Here is a 22,127-nt window from a genome sequence, read left to right on the forward strand (position 1 = left end):
TATATTTATTTCTTGACACTTTATCTTCAAAAATATGTACTGATATTTATAATTTCGATAAAAAAATACAATTTTTAAAGTTTCAGACACCAAATCGTACGCTACGCGGAGAATCACCCATATCTTTAGCCCTAAAATCATCAGTATAGTTGACTAGTGTTGATAACTCATGTTCTAAAAGTTTCTAACGAACTACATGAAGAGAAATTTGTCACTTTAAAAGTACCATTACTATACTAGCGATTTTCGTATGTCCGTTTTCATAACAAAAATGCTTGTTAAAAAAATTAAAATTATAGGAATTTTGTAGAACTTTGCATTAAAAGGAAAGTCTCGTAAATTAAACACCAAGTTACTTAACAAAAAAACGAAATACATTTATTACAATCAAAATTCAGACATTACATTACATCGTTCTAAAACTGACTAATTTGTTTTTCACACATCTGCCTTCTTATCACTTTCGGTAATCTACGTAACATTTTCCCGAGTATCCCTGATCATCACATTACTCATATACAAATGCCAATATTTTACATTCTCCCACCATCGGATATTCTTTTCAAAAAAAATTTAAAATTTCATTTCTTTACAAATAAATATTTACGTTGTTTAACCATTCGTCCATCCGTGTTACGTAGACAACTCTTGTAATTCCATCTAAACCTGGAAAAATTTCGATAACTCTACCATGCGGTCATTCCATTCTTTTATCGCAATCGCTGCTAATTAATACAATATCTCCTACACTAATCTTTCTAGAGTCAACGGAACGCCTGGATACCGCATATTGCAACGCACCTAAATATTCGTTACGAAAACGTTTTCTTAATTCGTCCTTGAGAACCTGTCGGTATTTAAATCTTCCCTGAAATTGATTTTTGTCAAAAAAGTCGCAATCAGGTCGCCGGATTCTCGAATTTCCATTAAAAACATATTAGGAGTAAGTAGAGTAAGGTCACGTGGGTCTTCAGTCAAGTAAGTTAGAGGACGAGCATTAATCAGGTACTCGCAATCACAAAGAACTGTCACCATTTCGTCATAATCAAGACACGCTTTACCAAGAACTTTTCGCAGCATACGCATCAAAATCTACATCATTCGCTCCCATCAACCTCTCCACCATGGCGAGCTTGGTGGATTGAATTTCCACTCGATTTTTTGAACATTACACGTGTTATTAATGCTCGTCCAATCAAGATATCGTAACAAATTTGAAAAACCCCCAAAATTAGTGCCGTTGTCACTCCACACTGTACTTAGGTGTCCTGTCGCGCTACAAATCTACTAAAAGCTTCCATGAATTTATCAGTTGACAGTGAATTTACTAACTCAATGTGTATTGCGCGATAAACGGCGCGGCGCAAGTGAATATACATATCCAGGCTTTCCTACTATTACGGAGAAAAACCGGACCGGCAAAATCCACACCTGTCACTTTGAACACTCGAGTGTCTCGTACTCGCTTCTGAGGTAGAGGGGTAGTCTCTACCGACATACACCTCCCATTCTGTCGTACACATATTACACACTTATTAACGATAGAGCATGAAACTTTTCGTCCGTGAATTATCCAATATTCTTCACGCAAATTACTAAGTAACGAATTAACATGGACGTGATTCAATCTTTCATGTTTTTCAGTAATCAACAATTTAACTACAGAATTTTCGCCTAATAAAATTACAGGGCAACGGAAATTATACTTGTCATCTCGATACAATAATTTTGATTTTAAACAAAACAAAAATATTTTCATCGACGAAAGCATTCATATCACGTAATTTATAATCTTCTATTCCGTCAAAGGACCCGCGCTGAGAAATCAACAAAACACTTTTTTTTGCTTGCATTCTGTCTGAGAATGACAAAAAAACTTTTCACTTCACTGTATTTTCTTTTTTACAATTATAAATGAAACGGTTAATCCAAGCAAAAGCCCCGACAATTTCAAAAAATTTTGAAACTTTCGGAACATAAAATGATTCAATATTTTTCTCGGTATTTACATTTGCAGTATGAGTCACAATTTCCTCGTTGTCTAAAAAAAACAACGGATTTGCCGACTTTTTTAACTCGTTTTTAATTTCCTCTTTAGAATAATTAACGCGTGAATCAGGCCATTCAGCAGTCGATTTATGAAGCCATTTTAGACCGTCCCAGTAGTTTTCTTTAACAAGAGTATCTACATAACATCCGCGCGAAGGTAAGTCCGCAGGATTCACTTCTCCCGGAATATGATTCCATGAATCTGTACTGGTGAGACCTCTGATCTTTTCTACGCGATTCGCGACAAAAGGACTCCACGGATAATTTTTCTGTATCCAAAAAATGACAGTACTAGAGTCACTCCAGAAAGTTACATTTTTTCTGAAATTCCCAAACAATTTAACGTAGACACAGCTAAACGTGCCCCCATATTTTCTGCAAGCAATTCGAGTCTAGGAATAGTAATGGGAGTCAATGGAGCCACTCTAGACTTAGCTGTCAAAAACATGACCTTGACTTCAATTTTCGATTCCATTAGGGCGAATATAACTGAGGCGTACGCCATTTTGCTGGCGTCGCAGAAAACATGAAACGTCAAACTAATTTCTTCCTCCATTGAGGGAAAAACCCAACGCGGAAAACGCATTTCTTTTAAAGAGATCAGTTGTCTCAACCATTTTTTAAATTGATCCTGTAATTTCTCCTCAAGTTCGTCATCCCATTTTATTTTTCGAATCTAAGTTTGCTGTAATAAGAGCTTAGGCATTATCATGATCGGGCAGGCAAAACCAACTAGATCATAAATTTTATGAGCAAATGACAATATTAATCTTTTTGTAATTGTTTCTGATAACGCGTCTTCGATCGATGGTAAAATTAAACGTAATGTATCATCAGCTTTATCCCATGTTAAACCCAAAACAGGTACATCACGTTCCCCACCATTAGAACCAGTATACTCCCACCCTCTCAAATCAAAAGCTGCCTCGGTGATAGCGAGTTGCGCGTCATGTCTAAACTCCTCTGCTTCTTTTACAGTACTCACACTTGCGACACAATTATCCACGTAAAAACTCTCTAATAATATCGTGAAATTTTTTGCAGGATCATTAAATCGAGATTTAACTCTTTCGCCTGTTAACAATCGATTCAAATGCAAATTAATTACAGCACCCAATAAGAAAGAACTACACGAGACACCAAAAACAACACGTGCATGTCGATATGTTACAATTTTATTGTTCTTATTATACCATAAGAATTTTAAATAATTACCGTTCTTATTATTAATAGCTATTTGTAAAAAAGCCATTTTTATGTCTGCCACCAGACCTATTTGCTTTTTTCTAAAACGCAAGATAATAGATGAAATAAGTTCTATTAAATTTGGACCTTTATCAAGACAGTCATTCAAAGAAACAGAATTTTTGTTACCTTTGGAGGACACATCAAACACAGGTCGGAGCGGAGTAGTACTTCCCTCCTTGATAACACCTCTGTGCGGCAAAAAATAACAACTGTACTCAGTTTTCGTTGTTGGCACCTCTTCGATGATTCCTTCAGCATGCCACTCGTCCAAGATCTTGTCCTACTGGTTATAACAAATTAGTCAAGATCAATTTCCTTTTTGTTGAATTCAACTTTCTCAGGGCTACATCGAAATTATCGTCAAGGGGGGGGTGTGATTCCTTCCAGGCCAAACGCACTTCATATCTATCTTCCTCGTTCACAATCACTGTTTCTTGAAAATTCACTTCAACTTGTTTCTCTTGGTCTCTTTGAGACTTATCCACTAGTGGATCCCTGATACCGATCAAGTCCAAATTCCAGAGATCAGTTATCTCTGCCTCTCTTTGAAACATCGAAATAGCAAAATCGGCAAGGCCGTCTGAATCTTCTTTAGGCACTTCACCCATTAGAGTACAACCGATACGTGTTTCTATTGCCGTCACACCACATTCCAATTGTATCATTTTTCCGGCTACATCCGATCCGATCAACAACTTTATCGGAGCTGCATTTTTTGACGCATCTGGACTATCCGAAAGTTTGATATCTAGACGTCTCAATTCTTCCATCCATGGTCTATATCCCACATAGGAATCTCTGCACAAATCGCGTCTTCATCAAAAACTTTAAAATTACACGAAAAAATCTCATCGAGATTGCTCAAATGCTCGAGATTGACATATTGCCAAACAACGAATGTATCATCTTGTGTTCCCTTAGCGGTTCATATTCATCATTCGTAAAACGTCCTTGGTAGCATATGATTTCGTCGACCCCGTGTCAATGAAGGCGCGTATAACCATCTCTTTGTCTTTGTTTTTAATAACAATTCGCAACGTTTGTAAAAGTACGTCCGGTCCTTTGGTACGATTCAAACTGACAGTTTCTTTCATAACACTTTTCTCTTCAATTTGCTTTGTCAAATTCGAAGCACTTTTTCTCATCGATATTTCCAGACACATCACAACAAAATCTTTACGGTTACACCAGTTACACTTCACAAAACTGCGACATTCGTTACTTCGATGTCCCGATTTCAGACAACAGAAACACCTGTGTTTCAGTTTAAGCACTGATCTTAGTTCATCTAACGTCATTTTTCTCGCTTGCTCACATTTACTACTTCCATGTTCATCTTCACAAAAAGCACACGTCACTGTTCCACTTCTGATTGTAGAAATTTTGAAATTTGCGTGAGTCGATCTGTTGATACTGAGGCATCCTCCCACTGAAAGGCTTTGATGACAATTAAATATTCCGAACATTTCAAATAAATCTTTAGGAAAGTTTTGGTGCTGTGAGGGTTAGTATTACGAACTTAAAATCAAAGCAAAAAAATGGTATGTTTTATATGGCTTTCACGAGTTGATATGTTATAAAAAGATTTTCTGAAATAGTATGTTTTTCCACTAATCCGACGTTATGCTATCTGAGAAGTGACACAACCGGATGCGCAGAAACCTAATTTAGTCTACTGCGCAAACCACCTGCCACGTTCATTGTGCTCATTCGGAAAGCGTCAAAATTTTCAAGTCGTGTAATAAGATTAAACAAAAAATTTGAATTTTCAGCACTGATAGCATGCTGTGAGGACGAAGGGGTTATCAATCGCCTTTTCACTTTTTCTTATCAATTGCAGTTGTAAATGATGCTTTAAATGCAAAAGTAACCTAACTGTTATTTTTTAATCTTTGAGACATTAATGATATAATTACAAGCAATTACGTACTGCATAAATTACTACTTTGTTCGAAAGAACAAATTTTATCAAGAATTATTTTCAATTTTAGGGAAAATATTTAATTTCTGACATCTCAGATATAATCCAATGGAAACTTGGGGTCACTGTGGTAATCGCTCTACTTTCTGTGACTTTACCGACGGAAGTGACCTCACGTCAGACAGTGCTGGCTTTTTATGGTGACATATGCATGTGGAATACTACATAAATAGAAAAAGCCAGACTTATAAAAGACATTTAGACATAAAGGATTGACACTATGTGAGTCTGGTCATTATAAATATTTTATAAATTTTTGGGTTTTTTTTAACTATTGTCGCATATGTGATAACACAGGGGATGCGTGCAGCCAGCCTTGTAGTTTTGTAGAGAGGGGTGTAGGAGGTACCTATCATTTAATTATAGGCCTTATAAAAAATCCTCCACCAAAACTGTTACTAGCTCTCCGTCTAGTAATCTTATTGAAATCTGATAACAATACATGGACTGACTAATTAAAATTCTTTTAATCTAGTGATATTCATTCGTCATTCCTAGTAAAATTTTACACATTCACATAAAAATGTGAAATTTGTGAAACATTAAATTGTTAGTTTAAAGGAAGTTTGCTGACTAAGATTCTTTAAAACTATCTGTGGTAAGTATTCTAAAGAATTACAAATAAAGTTCTCCTTAAATAAAAAAGCAAGTTTTTAGTGAATTTCATTAAATAAAATAAAAAAAATTTATTTTTTCTTAATACTTCTGACTCTGTAGAGCTGCGTTTATTTAATTTTTTAAATTAGCGGAGAAATTTTTGAAAATAAATTTGGAGGGACTGGGGACTGAACTCGGATTCGCTGCGTAGAAAGAAATAACCTAACCAACTAACCTAACTAACTAGCTATCTACGGATAATAAGTTTACGGTACTCTTAAGCTGCAAATTTAAGCAAATTTCAGTGCCGTATCTTTGAGACTGAAAAAGGTACCTATCGACAAATCTTAATTACATTAATATGAATATTATTTATGTTTTACACCGGACAAATAATTAATTTAATAATTAGTATGTTTAAATAAATAATATTTATTAAATTTTACTACGAAAAGTCTCCCAATGTGTTCCAAACGAAATATGTACAGAGACTGCCAAGGAAAATTAGTCGGGGGGTATGACGTAGGCATCCGTCAAAGTAAAGGATGAGAGAAGGGGAAATTTGAGGCTGATCCGTCATTGTAGAGGATTGACTGTACGCGAGCTAATGAAATACACAAATATTAAAGAAGATATCATCATTATCAACATTTTTTTGTTTATTTTCAACAATACAGGCACACAAAAAAAAGTTGTCTGTTTCTTGAACTAGACATATATTTCCTATAGTATTTTGGGCCGCTGAAACCGAATCTGAGCTCAGAATTGCTCCATCACCCTCAGTTTTTTTTAAATCGACCAAAACCACCCTTAAACGGACAAATTCACACTTCGGAGATAAAAAATAAATCAACTTATTTTTTAAAAAAACCTAATTTTACATCTACGAAACTTTGCTCCACTAACTCAAAAACAAAGCCAGCATTGATCCAGCACCCCCTGAATTTTTTCAATCGAAAAAACTACCCCTAATCTGAAGAACCAAATTCAGGAGATAAAACAATAAAATAACTGATTGACAAATTTTATAACCAGATATTTTTACTCCAGCAATGCAGAAACAAAGCCAGAAATGCTCCCTCACCCTCTTAATTTTTTTTAAATCGAAAAACCACCCTTAAATAGTAAAATTCAAATTTAAGAAGTAAAAAAATATTATATTACCGGCTATTTTTAAAAACAGAACCTTACATGTATGTAGTTTTGCTCTACTAATTTAAAAAATAAAGCCAGCATTGATCCATCACCCTCTGAATTTTTTTAAATCGAAAAAACTACCCCTAATCTGAAGAATCAAATTCAGGAGGTAAAACAACAAAGTAACTGATTAAAAAAGTTTATAACCAGGTATTTTTACTCCAGCAATGCGGAAACAAAGCCAGAAATAATCCCTCACTCTCTAAAATTTTTTTAAATCGAAAAAACCACCCTTAATCGGACAAATTCAAATTTAGGAGATTAAAAATTAAATAACTGACTTTTTTTAAAATAGAACCTTACTACATCTATGTATTTCCTCTCCACTAACTCAAAAACAAAGCCAGCATTGATCCATCAACCTCTGAATTTTTTTAAATGGAAAAAACTACCCTTAATCTGAAGAATCAAACTTAGGAGGTAATACAATATAATTATATTGTATTACCTCCTAAGTTTAATTCTTTGGTGGTTTTTTCGATTTAAAAAAATTTTATAGGGTAAAGGAGCATTTCTGGCTTTGTTTCTGCCTTGCTGGAGTAAAAATACCTGGTTATAAAATTTTTTAATGTTATTTTATTGTTTTACCTCCTGAATTTGATTCTTCAGATTAGGGGTAGTTTTTTCGATTTAAAAAAATTCAGAGGGTGATGGATCAATGCTGGCTTTATTTTTTGAGTTAGTAGAGCAAAACTACATACCTGTAAGATTCTGTTTTTAAAAAACGCCGGTAATATAATATTTTTTTACTTCTTAAATTTGAATTTTCCTATTTAAGGGTGGTTTTTCCATTTAAAAAAAATTAAGAGGGTGAGGGAGCATTTCTGGCTATGTTTCTGCATTGCTGGAGTAAAAATATCTGGTTATAAAATTTGTCAATCAGTTATTTTATTGTTTTATCTCCTGAATTTGGTTCTTCAGATTAGGGGTAGTTTTTTCAATTAAAAAAATTCAGGGGGTGCTGGATCAATGATGGCTTTGTTTTTGAGTTAGTGGAGCAAAGTTTCGTAGATGTAAAATTCGGTTTTTTTAAAAAATAAGTTGATTTATTTTTTATCTCCGAAGTGTGAATTTGTCCGTTTAAGGCAATTCTGAGCTCAGATTCGGTTTCAGCTGCCCAAAATACTATAGGAAATATATGTCTAGTACAAGAAACAGACAACTTTTTTTTTGTGTGCCTGTGCAATAGTTTGTTTCAGATTTAAAAATCTTCTTTAATATTTGTATATTTCATTATCTAGCGTATTTATAATTATGTTTATTTAAAAAATTGTATTAAACATTTTACCATAGCTTGCAGTTATACTATGATAATGTTTAAACTATTTTTTTTATGCACTTTTAATAACTATTTTTTCAATTAAACAGTGAATCTTCAATTATTTCGGTGAAACGATTTTCAAATTTGCCTGACATTTATGTCAACCAATGAGATCACTTGCAGCTTAAGAGAACCTTAAACTTATTGTCCGTAGATAGCTAGGTAGGTCAGTTGGTTAGGTTGTTTCTTGAGTATGCCTCTAGAGCGTCGTGATGCGAGACACGTTTTTTGAGCTCTCTCAGATGATTAGTATTTCTGTGACGAATTGAGACCCCCCGAGGCCTCACTCATGTTCAAAAAATTGCTACCGATCCGAAGTACAATGTTTTTATTAAAAAAGTGCAGTTTTCATCCAATTTATGCTGATTATTACTAAAATCTCATCGTGCACGAGGGCCGGTGGCCCTCGCCTTTTGTAATCAATATGGCGAATATTGCACCCGGTAGACAAGATAATCGCAAGCAGTCTACAAATAGTCATAGTGCACTACAAAAATTACTTGAAAAACCTATTTATGAATTGACACATCCGTCTGTCTATACACCAAAAGCCTCTGGTAAGTGGAGAGTAGATTAATTACTCGAAACGACATCACAAGGTAGAGCCAACACCACATAAACAAGTTCATATGTCAAATTATTCCCAAGTTCTTTAAGGAAATGTCCATGGACATGACAAACAGAACATGGAGTGTGATCAACCTCTTTCCGATCAAACACAAAATAATGTCCACAATCAAAGGAAAAAAAGTTATTAATGCCGCCTATTCATACAATCAACACCAATTTTAAGCAAATTCGTACTTTGATTACTTCCAACACTGTAAATAATATAAAAATTAATTGTAGATTAAAAGAAATTGACACATCATCAATAACTATTTTTGACGACAATGTTAAAGATTTTAACGCAATTATTACTTTTTTAAAAAACTGTTCTCTAGGGTATCGTTGTGTAGGTGTGCCAGAAATCATGATCTCAAAAAGTGCCCAATGTCGGAAACTGACAGTGTGACAAAATTGAAGTGCGTAAATTGTGGATCAGATAATTACCCTGCATCGTATAATGGTTGTCCGCATTTAAACTTTCTTAAAATCTCTTAAACATAGCCAAAACCAATAGGCACAAATCATCAATGCCTCCGCGACAGTTTACCAGAGAGTTATGTTTGAGGTGGATTTACTTATGCGCAAGCTGCTCATGCTGTTAGAGTAATCACAGAACCTGCTCCTGCTTTCCAACAACAATATAAAAAAATGCCCTTAACCAACAATTACACGGTCCTGAAAATTTATTAGACTTTTTGAATGAATTAAAGAGAGACATTTTAGGCACTTTTAATAAAGAATTAAAAAATATTAAAGAACAAATAACAATTAACACTAATAATATAAACTCATTAAGTCATGATATGGGAATCGAATGGAGTTAAATCACACACAAGGTACATTTCATGTTGTTACGGGCGATCATCGATTGCGTCCTTATGAAGAAGTTGTATACCCCTACTCTATCGGCCGGGCCATAAACTCGGAGCTCGAGGGACGCATGCACCGAGGGGGGCCTGAGCGGCGTTCTTGGGCCTAATGACATTTTATATTTATGGCCCTTAATGAGTTTTTCACGAAAATTATAAAATTTTTAAATATTGACATTTTTAATTCCAACAACATTTGCTCATAATCGTGAAATTCCAAGGAATAAGAATATGATAGAAAAAATTAAAAATTGTTAATATTTAAAAATATTATAATTTTCGTGAAAAACTCATTAAGGGCCATAAATAGAAAATGTCGTTAGTCCCAAGAACGTCGCTCAGGCCCCGCTCGGTTCATGCGTCCCTCGAGCTTCGAGTTTATGGCCCGGCCAGTAGAGTGGGGCTATACAACTTCCCCTTACAGGACGCAATCGATGACTGCCGTTGTTTCATCTTTTTTGCTCTTCACATTTTCTCGCGCTCTCTCTTTCTCTTTCTCTCTGGGTATAACGTGAACTACAGTTTTTAATCGCATTCTCTTGTGAAGTTTCAGATCTCGAATTTTGAAGTAAATTTTCTACAATTTGTATTTTCTAAACAAAATATATTTTCTTTGTAAACTATTTTTTGTTATGGAGCGAGTTATGGAGTTCATTTTATTTTTATGTCTTTAAGTAATTAATTCTCTGTTTAAATTAAAAAAAGTGTTAAATTGTTATTTTGAGAAGAAATTGGATGAGAAATGAAGACTAGGTAAGTGATTTTTTCTAATTTAAGTGCTTAAAAATTATAAAAAAATAATTATTTTGAGAAATAATAAGAGATTCATTTTCAAAGTAGGTGTATTTGTGGTGATATTTTTCAGAAAATATTTTTCATACGTATTATTTTCATTTGTAATTTCAAATGAAAATATATTTTCGTTATAAATTTTTTTTTGTTACAGAGTAAATTTAATTTTTATTTCTTTAAATAATTAATTCTTTGTTTAAATTTAATAAAGTGTTTAATTGTTCTTGTAAGAATAAAGATAAAAACAATTTGAAAAATATTTGGGTGACAAATGACTTAAAAATTAAATTTCAGAGTAGGTGTATTATTTAAAAAGGAAATATTTTTCTTAAAGGATTTTTTCGAACACGAAAACTTATTGTGGTGATTTATTTGATTTAAGAAAAGATTTTTTATGCAAGTTATTTTAATAAAAAAAATGTCAAATTCAGAAAGAAAAGGTTGCTTAAGTGCTCTAGATTTTAGCATTATAGATACTGAAGGAGAAATGTTAAGTGATAATCATATTAATGAATTTGCACAACTATTGCAAAGAGTATCACTTATTATGATGGATTAAGATTTAATATTTTGATAGTCTTAATAAAGGTTGTTTAAATGAGGATCAAATAAAATATTTAGAAAGATTATATCCCTTTAAACCAACCGTAGTTTTTCCAAAAGTTCATCAACAACCGAATGGTGTTGATTGTGGAATATTTGCAATAGTATTTGCAACATCTTTATATTTTAAAATAGTGCCGAATACTCTTGATTACGTTCACAGCAGAATGAGGCAGCATTTAAGCTTAATGTTTAAAAAGAATTGTATATTTCCTTTTCCTGCAAAAGTAACGTTTGAAACTAGAAACTTAATTATTGAAAATGATTAAAAGCGACTTTCTATTGTTAACAGCGAAGAATTGAAGTGCAAAAATCCGAATTTTTCCCTTTTTCCTAAATCGATGGAGCAATTAGATTTAAAATTTCCACTGCACATAAAAAATAAACAAAAAAGACCTTATACTTTAAAAGATAAAGAAAGAAAAAAAGGCTATGTTTCAGGAAAAAATAGAACAAAAAATAGAAAGACAAGAAAAGGATAGGCAGAGAAAACGTAATCGACAAGAAATAGAAAAGAAAGAAGTCAAAACAGAAATTTGCTAAGTAAAAAAAATTATTAGAAACAGAAATTGAAAAAAGCAGCGTCTAGAAAACGATTGAAAAGGAAAATATGATAAAATTATAACAGAAACAGAAAGTGGCAAAAAAGAGCGCCAACGAACGAATTTAAAAAGTAAGAATAAAAAATTGCGTTTAGAAACAGAAATCAAAAAAAGCAGCGTCTAGAAAATGATTTAATGCGTAAAAATTTTGACAGAAACAGAGGTTGAAAAAAAGAGCGCCAATAAAGGAACTTAGAATGTAAGAATAAAAAATTGCGTTTAGAAATAGAAATCGAAAAAAGCAGCGTCTAGAAAATGATTCAATGCGTAAAAATGTAAAAATTTTGACAGAAACAGAGATTGAAAAAAAAACCAAGAAAGGAATTTAGAATGTAAGAATAAAAAATTGTTTTTAGAAACAGAAATGGAAAAGAAAAAGAAAAAGCGTCTAGAAAAAGATTTAACCAATAAAATAAATAAAAAGAATACTAAGAAGTTGGAAACATTAGGAACTGCAATTATGTCTTTAGATGAATTTGATGAAAAAAATATTTCTAAAAATTATTTGGGTGAAAGGTCTTTAGATAATAATTTTAATAGCTGTTGTCACAAAGGGAAAGTAAAGTTAAGTGACTTAACTCCTTATTCTGAGTATTTAACCAATTTATTATGTGACTCTACCTCTGTGGGTAAAAATTACAGAGAAAATATTCGTTCGTATAACAGTTCATTTGCTTTTGCTAGCATGGTAGCTAATTTAGCAGATCCAAAAGGAAAAGGTCCGTATGTTTTCTGCATTCATGGACAAGTATATCATTGTACATACTCTCTTTATCCAAATGATGACGATAGTCGAAAATATGGTCAATTGTATATAATTGATTCAAATGCAGCTGTAAAAGAAAGATTAAATGACGAATATAATAATAAATGTTTGATGAAATTATTATCAGAAATTGATATTTTACTTAGAGAGATTAATCCATATGCTAGCATTTAAAATGATGCGAGATTTCTGATTAAAGAAGAAGAACAAGCTAAATCATCAAATAAGTCTGTAAGAAATATTGAAATATGGATTAAACGCGACAGGTTATTAGATCAAAACAAGTTTAATGTTCCATCTTGTAATGAAGTAGCAATTGTATTTGTTAGTAAAGATGGTGAACCTCCTATTAAACGCGATATATCTATACATCCTACAGTTTCCAAAAGTATTCCAACTTCCAGCCTCAGTGCGAATGTTAACCCTATGACTTATCCTTTAATGTTTTCTTCAGGTGATCAGGGATGGACTGTAAACATAAAACAAACTCAAGGCATTCGCAATATTACTGCCTTACAATATTACATGTTTCGTCTTTCATATAGCAGAGCATTTAATCCATGTTTAGAATTAAGGAAATTAACTCAGCAATATGTAGTTGATGTCTGGTCGAAAGTAGAGGGCGAGCGTTTAAAATATATTCGTTTACATAAAAAAATTCGAGCAGAATTGTATTGTAGACTAATGGATTTTATAATTAATAATTCAAAAGAAGAGAATGTTAGACCAGGAAAAATGATCATTTTACCTTCAACATCTACTGGAAAAATTAAGCAAAATTGGAATTTTTCCACCGGCCATCACACTTTTAACGCCACAAATTTTAGGTTTAGGGGTACGGAACCCTCGGTTTTAATGCGAGTGTAACTCGAACTTGTCCGATTTTTTTACTCTAATATACATAAATGTTAATCTTACCCTAATACCAATGAGTATGTTTTATCTTGCTCCAAAGATCGACGTTGCTAACATCATTACATCACAAGGTAAAATGTCTAACAAATTAAGAAGTTGCTATGACTAGTATAAAATCAAGCTGCTCAATAAGAAAGCAGCAGTTCGCTTTCATACAAGTACTGCTCTTCTTTTTCATTCATAAAATATGCGTGCTGTAGCGCGCATATTTTGCTAGTTTATTAATAAAATGAATCCTGACATTATACTTTTAAACGAAACAAAGTTGACACCTTTTCATACCATAGAATTAAAAAAATATAAAATAATCAGAACCGATAGATTAATGAATAAAGTTGGTGGAACTACTATTCTCATAAAAAGAACAGTTGACATTTGGAACCTCTTCTTTACTCGATAATTATATAAATGACCGTAGAATAGATTTAACAACTTAACAAATAATAAATTAAAAATATTATATTATGATTGTGATCGCCAAGGTATTTTATTGAAAGTCAACTTAAAAAACCTCATATGGAATTGACAATATTCCACCAATTGCTATAAAATACCTTCGCATGTATATGATACAACAATATGCAATTATTTTTAACAACTAGCAAAATATAGCTCGCTATACCGCGCGTGAAGTTTTCTATTGAATCCAAATCTTTGGCCAAAAATAAAAAATTCAAAATGGCGACCAGAAAATTTAAAAGTTAACGAATAAAGCTAAAAATGGTTAGTTTAGGAATTTTACACGATCTATTATCTTAGTGATAGAAAGCATTTAGAATTTTTTATTTTCGACAAAATATTCGAATTCAGCGACCCCGAAAACCCCCGAGTAACCATTTTCATCTAAATTCATTACTTCAAAATATGTTTGGTCGCCAATTTGTAGCCGCCATTTTGAATTTTTTATTTTCGACAAAAAATTCGAATTCAGCGACCCTGAAAACCCCCGAGTAACCATTTTAAGTCATATTTGTTAACTTTTAAATGTTTTTTTCTTCGAAGCGGCTATAGCCGTCATAGATATACAGGGCACGACTTTTCTGTGCGGTTATAGCCGTCAGTGACAGTGAAGGGATTAATTTTTGGTAAAAATATTTTTTCATTTAGTCCAATATTTTCCGAGGGGGAGGTGGTCAATGTTTTGGAATTTTACGGTACTCCGCAAATTTAATAATTTCTTTTTCTTAAATATCAAATGAATTTTTTTTATCAATATCGAGTTTCGAAACCTTTTTTGATGCTCCTTCGATTAATAATATGCATTTTTGAAAAAATAAATTTTTTGACCAAAAAAATGAAACTCAAAAATAAATTTGACTTTTCTGGATAAAACGCACGATTTATTTTTTAATCGAAAGCTTAGATTTTTTCTACAAAAATATAAAGTTCAAAAAATGGGAGAAGAATGCTTAAATATTGAAAAATAGGAAAAAATGATTAAAAATGGTAAAAAAAGAAAAAAAATGTTAATTATCAATATTTAAAAATTCTTGTCCCACTTTTTCAAGTGTAGGGGAGAGTGAGGAGTTGCGCTCCAGGTTTTGTTTTTCAATTAAAATTATTACATAATTTTTTTTTGACTTTTCTATTATATAAAACTTTTAGTACACGTACAGTGAAGTTTCATTTTTTATATGTTATATATAAAATTAAATCTATAATTAAATGATAAGTCATAATCAATAATAATAAATCGAAAATTACAAAGAACAGATGATGCAATTCGACTCTACATGATAAATTTCTAAAGAAATATGCATAACAATCCAGACGTTATTCAACCAATTTCTTATAACAAATATTATAAACAATAGGAGTTACTGCGTACATGTCTTTGCCTATGCTCAACTAACTACTCGGTTAAAAAAACTTGTACAGGATCGTGTACGCGATCTTGTGCACGATCGTACACTGATCTTGCACAAGTGCATTCATCAGGTCATGTACAAGAGCAGCAAGTGAACATGTAAAAAGCATGGGAACCACGATCTTGTACAAGAACATATACAACATGTTCATTCATGGTAACTATAGAAATCAAATTCTCGAGTTAATGCTCGTGTACTTGTATAAGATCGTGCGTAAGTTCATGTACATGAACTTGAGTTTTCCCTTACAGTTTATAATAAAAATCTTTAATAGCTGCACAGTAGTTTTCTATGGCTTATATAGCTTCGCAGATGCAAAAATAAACAAACTAACACAAGATCTTATACAAATACACAAGAGTGGACTCGAGAACTTGATTTGTTTAGTTACCATGAATAAACATATGCATATTCCTCTACATATTCTTGTACAAGATCGTTGTTCCAATTCTTTTTACATGTTAACTTGATGCTCTTGTACATGACCTGATGAATGAACATGTGCAAGATCAGTGCACGATTATGCTCAAATTCGTGTACACGACCTTGTACAAGTTTTTGCAACCGGGTACACATGTCTTCAAAGTCAATATCCAAGTAGCACGTAATATTAAAGTGTGCGCCTCATGGTTTTTTAATAATGCTTTAGAGTACGTAGCGGATTTTTTATTGGTTTGTTTGTTTTTTTGGCAATAGATTTTTTGAAAAAAATTCGTTCTAAAAATCGACTTTTTCCTTCAAATAGCTGCCAAATCCACAAAAATTAATATTTTTAAAATATCCTACATACTCTAAAGCTAAATCTATCACAGATTCAAAAAAATTTGAATTTTTGTTTTGTATTAAACGGTCTAACCGGAATCTTGCCCACCGATTTGCCCTGAAGAGAAACGAGACCAACTTTAGCGGCATCTATAGTCAACAAATTAAAACTTTTTTTAAGTATAAATATATTTTCGTATGCTTAGAAAGTTAACAAATTCCATAAAAGACAAGATTTAATAGCAGGTTTTTTATATTTTATACTGGAAACTACCAAGAGCGTACGGCATTAGTCTTAGTCCGCTCTACGGAAAAATGTTCTTTACGTGGAATATTATAAACACTCAGGGCCATACAATGAACTGCCAGTTCAAAATACATTTTTAGCAAAATACATTTTACATATTATTATAAATATTAATACATTTTGTTTTTATAGTAAAGTATTGTAAGTTTTCATTTTATAATTAATATTTTTTTTCAAAAATTTAGTAATTAATAAGACAATAAAGGTGCTTGCATAATAACGGTACACTCAAAGCAGACGCTCCTGTTTTCTATTTTCGATTTCTGATCCCGCCAATCTCTTCCCTCCTCACTCTTTACCACCCCGCGCAGATAGTTCGTCCGCTCTTGGGAGTTTTCAGTGTAATTCTAAATTATAATTGTAATATTTTCAAATATAATTACGAAAAATATTTAATCTTTTGACATTCTAGGGTACATAAATAGCCCACAAAAAGTCATTTCGTGACATCTTTTTTGACAGGGCTAATTTTAGGGTACAGTACAAAAAAAGTAATTAATTTAATTTAAGTATTATTGTGTATTCTTAGGTTTTTTGGGTCGCTGATTACGAATCCAACGTCAGATTTGGAAAATTCGAAATGGCGGAGGCAATATGGATGACGAATTTTTCAAAAATTAAACATATTTGCTTGAAGATCGTTACTCGAGGATTGTACCCATACCAAAGAAGGGGAAAGAGATCCTGCAGACTATCGCCCAATCAGCCTCACACAAAGTATAAGTAAACTTACCACAAATTGTTTTAAAGAATCTTGTTAAGCATGCTTCCTATAAACTAACAATTTAATGTTTCACAATCTTTTCTCTCCTTTTTTCAGAAAACTTACTCCTATAACTTTCTGGAAACTAACACGGAAAAGTCAAAAGCGGGGGACATATAGAGCTACAGAAAACTAATTGTGTTAAATTCCGAACTTAACTTGGTTAGTTTCCCGTTAGCTTCCTGCAAAATATGGTGCTATGTAGAAAGTTTATTGTAAATTTACTACAAACTTACCACGTAATCTTAAGAGACGCATGAAAATCCCCTAAACTTCATATAGCAGAAATGCCATTTGACAGAAATTTATATAACAGAAATTTTATTGGACAGAATATTTACATGGCAGACAATTCATATAACAGACTTTTCATTGGACAGACGTTTGATTGGACAGAATTTTTATCGAACAGAAATGTCACTTAACAGAAATTTTATCTGACAGAATTTCCATTCAACAGAACATAAGTATAGCAGAACTCTCATTGGATAGAATATTTACACGGCAGACGATTCATATAACAGACTTTTCATTGGGCAGACGTTTGATTGGACAGAATTTTTATCGAACAGAAATGTTACTTAACAGAAATTTTATCTGACAGAATTTCCATTCAACAGAACATAAGTATAGCAGAACTCTAATTGGTCATAATTTAACTTTTGCATCATACATTCTCATTCCTGCTTTAGTTTTAACTTGTCGGTAAAGTAGACGTAGAGGTCAGTAGTTGCTATTTCTTTCTCGCCCCAAAGTTTGAATATTAAATAATAAAACTAATATTTTATTTCATTATTATTGATAATGAATACCTAATAATTATAAGTAAATAAAATATTAGTTTTATTATTTAATATTCAAACTTTGGGGCGAGAAAGAAATAGCAACTACTGACCTCTACGTCTACTTTACCGACAAGTTAAAAATATAGCAGGGATGAGAATGTATGATGCAAAAGTTAAATTATGACCAATTAGAGTTCTGCTATACTTATGTTCTGTTGAATGGAAATTCTGTCAGATAAAATTTCTGTTAAGTAACATTTCTGTTCGATAAAAATTCTGTCCAATCAAACGTCTGCCCAATGAAAAGTCTGTTATATGAATCGTCTGCCGTGTAAATATTCTATCCTATGAGAGTTCTGCTATACTTATGTTCTGTTGAATGGAAATTCTGTCAGATAAAATTTCTGTTAAGTGACATTTCTGTTCGATAAAAATTCTGTCCAATCAAACGTCTGTCCAATGAAAAGTCTGTTATATGAATTGTCTGCCATGTAAATATTCTGTCCAATAAAATTTCTGTTATATAAATTTCTGTCAAATGGCATTTCTGCTATATGAAGTTTATGGGATTTTCATGCGTCTCAATCTTAAAATGGCCTTACCATATAAGGTTACATATTGTGGAAGTTTTAATTTTAACTTAAGTCTACTGCGAGCTTGCGGTGTAATTTCACAAGCCTTTTAATGTTATGTGACTGATAGGTCTGTAATGTTAATTTGTCGGTTACTTTTCTCGTAAAATACTAAATGGATTGAGTTGGAATTTTATGGAGGAGTTTCAAATATGATAAGGAATGTTTGTCATGTGCGAAAATGTTAATATATTATTAAATAATTATTATAAAACACCTGAAAATAGTTAGAAAATGTGTGGTTAGGAGTGTCAGTTATTCTAACAATTTTTATGCCTTATATTATATTTATTTAACAATATATCACATGACCTTAAATAAATTTAAAGTATCCTTACTGCAATATATTGTGCTATGTGCGTAGTGAATTTATAATAAATCATTTTTATATAATATTAAGCAACTTAAAATATGACTAAACAGTGATCAGAAAACTGACTATAAATAATAAATTTTTGTAACTTACGGTTGTCTAAACAAACAAGTTCATAAAAATGTTGATTTGGACTATTGTTTCCACCAATGTCATCTCTTTGAGAAACTGAGTCTTCTTCAAAAATAGCACATTGATGAGTTTGTTCATCATATTCAACACTTCGACAAAAATACTTCTCTGCTCTTGAGCAAAGAGCTTGGCATTCATCTAATGTTAAATTTGCATAAACATCGAGTTCAAATGGACCTTTTAGGCGCATCTTAACTTCTTTCACAAAAATCATAAGACCATCACATCGACGATCAGCTGCAATAAAAATTGATATAAACATTTTTTAAAAGATCGCTAAACAAATTATCACATTTAATTTTAAACGTAAAACTTATTATTTACATAATAATTATAAAATGAAAAGGCCTAGAACGGTTGTATGATATTAAGTGCTGACTGACAGATGAGTATATAAAAATAAAAATATATGGTCAAGAGGCCATACTTAAATTGCGCAACAGCTCATACGGAAGAGATTTGAATAATTGTTTTTTACAGGGGAAAGGAAGTGTGTGCTTAATGGGTATATGTATTTTTCTAATTTCAAAAAATAAAGTACAAAATACATATTTGCTGATATAATTTTTTCACCAAGTTTCGTGACTGAAGATTTTAGATAAGAAAAATAACAAAGTCTATATTAAAAACTTTAACAAAAATAAATTAGAATAGATCAAAATAAACGAATACATGGAAATAAAAGTATTTTATATTAATTTCGGAAGTTTTGCTATTCATTTTGAAGATAATCTGGTAGCCACTTTTTAATTATTTTAAATATTTTATTTTGAGATGTTAATAGCATCTTTGCCAAAATGCTTCGTATACTTTTGATAACTGTACAGTATACAGTCCCCTCGACAGTCTCGTCGGAAGTTATTGGTACACCAGACGTGCGAGGAGTGGTTTGATGCTGACTTTAAGGGGAGGTTCCTATTGCGGGAGTAAAAAAATCTATTTTTTATTGCATTTTTTGACAGTTATAAGGTAAAAGAACCCATTATGGGACAATTTATAAAATTTTACCTATTATAGGACAAACTTAGAAAACATTCATTTAAGACCTGTACATTAAAAAAGTAAACCGAATAATTTTTTTCATGATAAAACACATATTATAATTCACAGAAATAAAATAATAAATGACCCAGTGTGCACGGTCTAGAACTATTCTATAATAAAAAGGTAACAGTGTTCTAGAACAGTTGTTATCATTTTATTATAGAACAATTCTAGAACTGTGTTATAGATTTGTTCTGTATCTGTTCTGTAATGCAATGTTCTAGAACATTAGTTCTCGATTTGTTCTAGAATTGTGCCATAGCATGGTTCCTGCTTTGTTATAGAACAGTTCCATTGCGAATGTTCTAGAAGTTTTTTATAAAATAAAAGTAACATTGTTTAAAAACAATTGTTTTCTGGTATGTAAAAAATGTGTGCCTATAAGAAGTAAAGATAAATAAAGAAGATAGTGAAATTCATAGGAACAAATATTTATTGAATATAAAAGTTAAACGTAAATGTTTAAAGATCGCTCTTGATGACAATAAATGCGTGATTATTGTCATGTTGCATGCGAATAATTAAAATGATTATAGTAATACTCCGAATTAGATTGTATGAATTATACATAAGTTTATACATAAGTTTTTCATTATTTTTAAAAATTGTTTTTCAAATTTATATTTAAATTTAGTATTTGTAAAAAATCAAAAATAATTTTTAATGTGTGTTAGAACTGATTTAAGGATTAACAGTGAATAAATGTCGACTTTTATGTAAATGTATAACAAATGTTTTTCTTATTTTATTCAAGCAAAAAGATCATTTTAAAAAAATTTTGTTTTGTAATTATTATGGATTTGTTCTAGAACAATGTTCTAGAATACTGTTCTAGAACTGTTCCTTCAGGGGGACGATATTTTTAGTAACCAGTTAGTAACAAGTTCTAGAAACTGTTCTTTTTTGTTCTAGAACTGTTACAGAATTGTTCTGTATCCTTGCACACTGGGGAGCTAAAAATTAATTTAAATTTTTAAAAAATTAGATTATTGCGTAAAGTCAAAAAATGGAAAACATCGTTCATGATTCCAGCAAAATGTCTAAAACCCTGTGACTTATTTTTTATTATTCTGCAAAATTAAGACTATAATGTGTTATGTATAAGTGATGAAATAATTCGTTTTTTATTCTAGAATCTATTTAAAAAATGACATAATTTAAACTAAATTACTTTCTTGAGAAAAATAAATGTCTTATAACAAGTTCATAATTTCATACGTGTCTGAAATTATGGGACGGCAAAAGGCTTTGTCTCAAATCAAAGTACATTTTTTAAACCCCGATCCTATTATAAGACACTTCAATTTGTTAATTTATTTACAAAATCTCTAATTATAATTATTCTCAAGGATCATTGTTTATTTATTTTAATTATACAATATATAAATAAAATAATTAATTGAATCCAACATAACCTCCAAATTTTGTTTGTACACAATTTATGCGATACTTGTTTATATATTTCTTGTACACTGAGAAAGAAATGCTACTGAATCAATGAAATAGTAGATTGTCGCATCAAACGGTTTATTCAATACCGTTCGAAGACATTTGCTTCGAATTTGCTTCATTCGAATGAAGCAAATTGTCGTCGACAATGCCCGCCAATTTCGGTCAATGTCTAGAATTATTTATATTATGCGGCTTTTCTAGGCAATGTCAACAATGCCCGGTCCACTTTGGGTGGTAATATAATTAAAGTTAACATTATATGTATAATTGACAATCAAGTGTCTAAAACCGATAAGATAATGTGAATAGAAAGTAATACTGTTTTTTTCTGACTATAAATTTCAATAATTAATTTAAATCTTGCTAGAAAATAGTCATATTTATGGGATAAATTTCCTGCAGCGAACTAAGTGAAAAAAAAGTTGATCGGATCAGACTGTAACTTGCACATAGTTCTGCC

At 31.6% G+C, this 22,127-nt stretch overlaps 1 protein-coding gene across 3 annotated transcripts in view; it reads right to left on the reverse strand.

Annotated features, from left to right (window-relative positions):
* Window positions 1-22,127, reverse strand: part of LOC127287511 (uncharacterized) — a 404,468-nt gene that overhangs the window by 266,233 nt on the left and 116,108 nt on the right. For all 3 annotated transcript variants that reach the window (XM_051314503.1, XM_051314508.1, XM_051314514.1), the window contains one exon: window positions 19,133-19,408. In XM_051314503.1, the coding sequence (XP_051170460.1) occupies window positions 19,133-19,408 (276 nt within the window). The remainder of the gene's footprint in view (window positions 1-19,132; window positions 19,409-22,127) is intronic.

The sequence above is a fragment of the Leptopilina boulardi genome, unplaced genomic scaffold, assembly GCF_019393585.1.
Source record: "Leptopilina boulardi isolate dan_hultmark-lab unplaced genomic scaffold, ZJU_Lbou_2.1 LbouV2_122, whole genome shotgun sequence".
Taxonomy (NCBI): domain Eukaryota; kingdom Metazoa; phylum Arthropoda; class Insecta; order Hymenoptera; family Figitidae; genus Leptopilina; species Leptopilina boulardi.